The following is a 5,122-nucleotide window of genomic DNA, read 5'->3' as shown; positions in this document are numbered from 1 at the left end:
GGACCCATAACAATAACACCATGAATGTTTACGTATTGCCATTTGAGTCATATAGTTCGTAAGTACTTCGTATATAACATTCCTTCTTTCATTATTTCTAAGAGCTTAATTTTGATTTTTACAATATTCATATAATATATTTGATCAATGTTTATGTTTATTTGTTAGATTCGTCTTAATATTTAGTTTCTGAATATTAATTTTTTTATGATTTATATTCCCTCCATAGTTATATAAATACATCACTTTAACTTTTGCATGCATTACTTACTAACTTTAACTTTATTTTTTTTATTTATTTTTATATTTTTTTTTATCAATAAAAACCGTTCATAGAAACCAAATGTTAATTTTTTTTTTGAAGAAACCAAATGTTATTAATGTTATTTATTTTCATAATATCACTATTTTAAATGGTAAATTAACATTATATTAAAGATATTAGTAATCAAATTTGTATATTGACACGTGTCCAAAACAAAATGATGTATTAAATGTTTGTATACAGTACAACGGGAATACTCATATGTATAAACAATTTTAAGTTGACAAATATTCTAATTAGAAATGGTAATAGATCAGATTAGGTCGGATGGAGCTTCACCCGCATCCATCCTATCACTCCACTCGCCATCCGTATATGATCCGTCCGTCATTTTAGTGAATTGGGTGGGTCAAATACTTAAAGGGTGATAATTATAATTTATTATTTTTTATGAATATATCAAGATTATCGATGTTAATTTTTCATTCTACGTTAGATTTTCTAACTAAATATAAAATTAATCAATGGTGCTCTGTGTTTTTCTATTTTTATTTTTAGCAAAGCTAAATAAAGCAATCTTTTAATTATTAAGCAATATGTATAATTTTCACTCAAATTAGTAGAGCACGTTTTACATATTAGCATTCATTCGACTCACAAACGCAAATATAATACCACCTTAATCAACGCAGTAATTATTCTTATAATGGCTCACAAATATCATTCACTCACAAACCAACCTACTACTTATTTTTTCTTTGTTAAATGGGTGGACAACGAATTAAATGATAGGCAAATTGATGACGGATAAAGTAGAGCTCCATCCAAATCAAAATCCGATTTGTCACTCATTCTTCATCCATCACCTGCCTTTCAACTATTTAAAGCAAATTTTCGCCCAATTATTTATATTGAGTAGATGAAGTTAATTGGATATCTATTTAAAATTATCATCCCTACTAGACACTTAGTAATCGACAAAACGTGTTTAATCAAAGTGTTTGGATTCAAAAAAAAAAAAAAAAAAAAAAAAAGATTTTGGATTTAATTTTTTTTAAAAAAATAAAACAATGACGGAATCATAGTTAATTTTACTGCACTCAAAATCCAAAATCACTATTGCAGAATTCGCAGGAGCAAGTGAGCAAGCAACTCATCAATGGCGCTTCAATCAGCATTCAAAGAAAGGCTTGGAGATATGGAGTCCACTCGTAATCAAAGACTCTCTCTCCTCCAGGTTTTCCCTCTTCATTCTTCTCCATTATCATCATCTCACTCCCTCTCATACTCTAAAATTGGAAAGTAAACTACCAATTTGTAGGATGAGAAAGAGTTACAAAAGAGGAAATCCCTATCATTATCAGCTAAACACGCCAAAATCAGATTACTGGAACAGAGATGCTTGATCTTAGATCAAAAATTTGCATCAGATAACTTCAAAATCTCGTCACTCAAATCCGAAATTGAGTTTTTGGATCGTCAATTTCTATCCCGTGCTCAACAATTGAGGTTCGATTTACTGGAAATTGTATTGAATTCAATTTGATTAAGTTGTGATTTTATTTGAATTTAATTCGTTAGTTTGTGTTGATTTGTTTGTAATGTGTTGCTGGTTAGGGATTTGAAGGTTGAGGTAGAGGAGCTTGAGCCATTGGAGGAAGAGAGAGATAAATTTTATGCTCTCAAATGTTCTGAAATGAATGATTTTAGGAAGGGAATTCAGAAGTATGCTGAAGAAATTGGTAGCAGAATTAAGGAATTGCAATGTGGTAATGAGAAGGTGAGTTATGTGATGAACTTGAAATTAAGTAATCGGACTGTATTACTCTCTGCGTTCCTAAATATAAGCCGAGTTGCATTGTAGTGTTGTTGATTTATTTGGTTTTGAGCGGATTGTTGATTAGAAGTTAATAAAAAAAAGTTGGTGGATGATGGAACCACAAAAATGAGATATTGTGTTTCTAATTAGGGACAAGAATTCTGGGAGGAATGCGATATTGTGTTCAAACTCGGTTAATCATGAAAATTAATGCTACATAATAATGGTAATTAGGTACAGGGATAAGGTGAATTTGGATAATTAACATTAACATACTATCTAGTTCTGTAAGTACTGTTAATCATGAAAATAATTACATAGAACTTAGAAAATGAAATTGCTGTGTATGAAAAATGGTATGATTTTAGTGTTCATCGGCCTTATTTTTCAGATTTGTTTATATAAATAAGAAGTGTTGAGTGGTCGGGGACACCGTGGTTGATACTCTGAACACCAAAGTTGGTGTGAGTTTTGATTTTGTTCAAGTAGGGAATTATAGATAAATACTTCCTATTTCTTAACTCTGTAGCTTGCATAAGCAAGGAAGTTCTTTAATAATGAAGATTAAGTTAATGAACTCCCCCACTAATGCACATTCTGTTCTTTATACATGTGAAGTGATGGTGTTTGGTCAGATATGAAGATCAAACAATCTTCCGTTATATGTAGAGGGGATGTTGATAAGCGCATTGATATATGATGTTATTGAGGTTATTGTAGAATGATGAATTTGACTTTGGTTAGCTGTATTCTTTTGGTATGAAGTCTGCCTGGTTTGGGCAGTATAAGTTATGCTTGGTTTTAACTTTGCTGCGAGTAGAAGCTGAACTTTGTTTTTTTGATGTGTTTTGCTGATCAAACTGAGTTGTAGATGGAATTGAGGTCATTGCATTGTGTATGGTGTGGGCTTTGGTGTGTTTAATTGGTGACAATGGTGAGAAATCATAGAGGGAAAAGAATGAAGGAAGATATAGGGAAGGGGAAGTGAATGAAGTAGGGAACCTAAGCTTTCTTCCTAGATCTGTCGAGCATTGGAACAATTGATTTGAGAAATGGATAATAATTTCCTTCTTTCATCTTCATGACAATGAAGAAATTGCACCCTTCAAGTATTTTTAGCCAAATTTTACGCAATATCGTTTAGGCCATGGATAATGCATTTTGTATTAGGTCATTGACAGTTGAAATGAGATTACACTTCTTCAATGCTCAAAGTTATCTTCTTGGGACTTTATAGTGGATCACAAATGCATTTTTTTCCAACATCCACTCAGCATTGATTTATGATTTGGCAAACCTGTTTAAAGCTGATGCACTTGAAGTGCTCATTGAAATTCATAAATTACTTATGAAAATGTTCATGGAGTATTGGTTATTGTGTTTAATGTTCAGTATAATGTTTTACTTATTATCTGTCACCTCAATTCATGTTGTTTGCGAATTCAGGATAGCAACAGTGAGGCACAAAATCGTGATGTTCAAGCTGCTAAGGCGAGAAGGTCAGAACTTATAGCTTTGAAGGAAAAATTGGCCAGTGACCTAGAGTCTAATAGACGTTTGAGAGCAACATTGCAAGAGCAGCTTCAGAGTCTGTGGTGATATGAAATTAGTAGGCTAGTGTACATAGTAGAAAGAAAAGAGGTAATTGCTCCCATCAGAGATTATGCCGTAGCATCCTACAGGCATGTTCTGGATCGAGTGGTGTAAAAAATTCTTGCATTGACCAACATTTTATAAAATCGGCACATAGTTTAATTTTGACATGTGCTGTTTGATATCATTGCTTATAGGGAAAAAAAACGAATATCTTGCTGACAGTAAGTTCCTCCAGCAGAAAGTAATTGATTATGAAGTCATTTGTGGAAAAGAAGCATCAAACCTCAAAATCTTAGAGGAGATTCAGAGTCGATTCTATAGAAATGTAATATGCTGAAACTTTCTCGGATTGTGCTGCTTAGATTTTCTTAATATGAAAGGTGAATTCGGAATTTGTTTAAAGCAAGAAACTGCTATAAGATTCAAACAAAATGGATAAGTTACATTGTTAAAATGAAAGATAAGAAATTAACAACACATACATCAGTGACATACCAAACCTTTTTTTTTTTTTATTTTTTTTTTTTTTTATTTTTTTTTTTTTTTTTTTTTTTTACTATATTCGTCCCTATTAATAACATCAGTGATACCATTACTCTGGTGCGACTCTTGAACCATTTGAAGAATCTCCCTGCCCCCCCGATGATGGAGGCTTTCCGGTGAATATAGTCTTCAATGCCTTACCCAGCACCGTTTTGTCGACTCTGGAATATCATCCTTCTTTATTGGCCTATTTCCTCCATTATCCATCTTAGTTCCTGATCTTCAAGATTAATATGTGTCAATTTGTGTGATTTGGAACTTCTATGTGAAGCTACAAGGGATTATATATATGCTGCTCTACATGCATTTCTCTTTGACATCTCTTTGACATTTCTTTGGCAATTCCAAGCATTGTGAACTATGTTTTCAACAACGGGGATGTTGCATTTCTAACAACTTTCTAGCAGGCCTTATTTTTATCTAAATACTACGTAAATATAATGGAGAACTAATTTTTTCTTAATAATTATACTTTCTCTAGTTCTTCTTAGGCTTTTTTAGCTGATATGTTTTGACTTAGAGCACTAATCACATAAGTTACTTTTACTTCAATTTGCGATTTATTCTTTAGAAAAAACATATTCATGTTAGATCTTGTTAGATTCTCTACATTTATTTTATTTTTCAAACATCATAATCTTTGCTTATTTAATACTAGAAGATATTAATATATGAAATTATGTGTTGACAAATTAGACCATAGGAATTACATTGTATTGATTCTAGAATTTACACGTGTATTTCCATGGTAATGCTACCTTTGCTTCTCGTTTGTTTAGTTTAGGTAAATCCTTCCTTCGCAAGCAATTAGCTAGCTAAGTGAGATTACTGGTGCATTTCCTTGGATGTTCTTTACAATTTCACAACTAATTCAACGGTTGATAATGGGCCTGCTATTA

The 5,122-nt window shown here is 32.0% G+C and overlaps 1 protein-coding gene across 2 annotated transcripts; it reads left to right on the top strand.

The window, feature by feature from the left end:
* Window positions 1-1,006: 1,006 nt before the first annotated feature.
* Window positions 1,007-4,082, top strand: LOC110728557. 2 transcript variants are annotated; one of them, XM_021908199.1, is made up of 5 exons: window positions 1,007-1,502; window positions 1,587-1,774; window positions 1,883-2,045; window positions 3,531-3,725; window positions 3,875-4,082. In XM_021908199.1, exons 1-4 carry the CDS (start codon window positions 1,425-1,427, stop codon window positions 3,681-3,683), a joined length of 582 nt encoding a protein of 193 aa, XP_021763891.1. In that variant the 5' UTR covers window positions 1,007-1,424; the 3' UTR covers window positions 3,684-3,725; window positions 3,875-4,082. The 2 variants fall into 2 exon arrangements, with proteins under 2 accessions (XP_021763891.1, XP_021763890.1); XM_021908198.1 differs by lacking the exon at window positions 3,875-4,082 and having other exon boundaries at window positions 1,008-1,502; window positions 3,531-3,864.
* The last annotated feature ends 1,040 nt before the right edge of the window (window positions 4,083-5,122 follow it).

The sequence above is a fragment of the Chenopodium quinoa genome, unplaced genomic scaffold (genome assembly GCF_001683475.1).
Source record: "Chenopodium quinoa cultivar QQ74 unplaced genomic scaffold, ASM168347v1, whole genome shotgun sequence".
Lineage (NCBI taxonomy): Eukaryota > Viridiplantae > Streptophyta > Magnoliopsida > Caryophyllales > Amaranthaceae > Chenopodium > Chenopodium quinoa.
The sequence above is the reverse complement of the archived record's forward strand: the minus strand, read 5'-3'. Positions and strand labels throughout refer to the sequence as shown.

Bases quoted from the DNA above. Each gene is read 5' to 3' on its own strand.
- LOC110728557 (XM_021908199.1), top strand. From the start codon at position 1,425: ATGGCGCTTCAATCAGCATTCAAAGAAAGGCTTGGAGATATGGAGTCC. The intron at 1,503-1,586 runs GTTTTCCCTCTT...ACCAATTTGTAG, and splicing joins AAAGACTCTCTCTCCTCCAG to GATGAGAAAGAGTTACAAAA. The intron at 2,046-3,530 runs GTGAGTTATGTG...TTGCGAATTCAG, and splicing joins TGCAATGTGGTAATGAGAAG to GATAGCAACAGTGAGGCACA.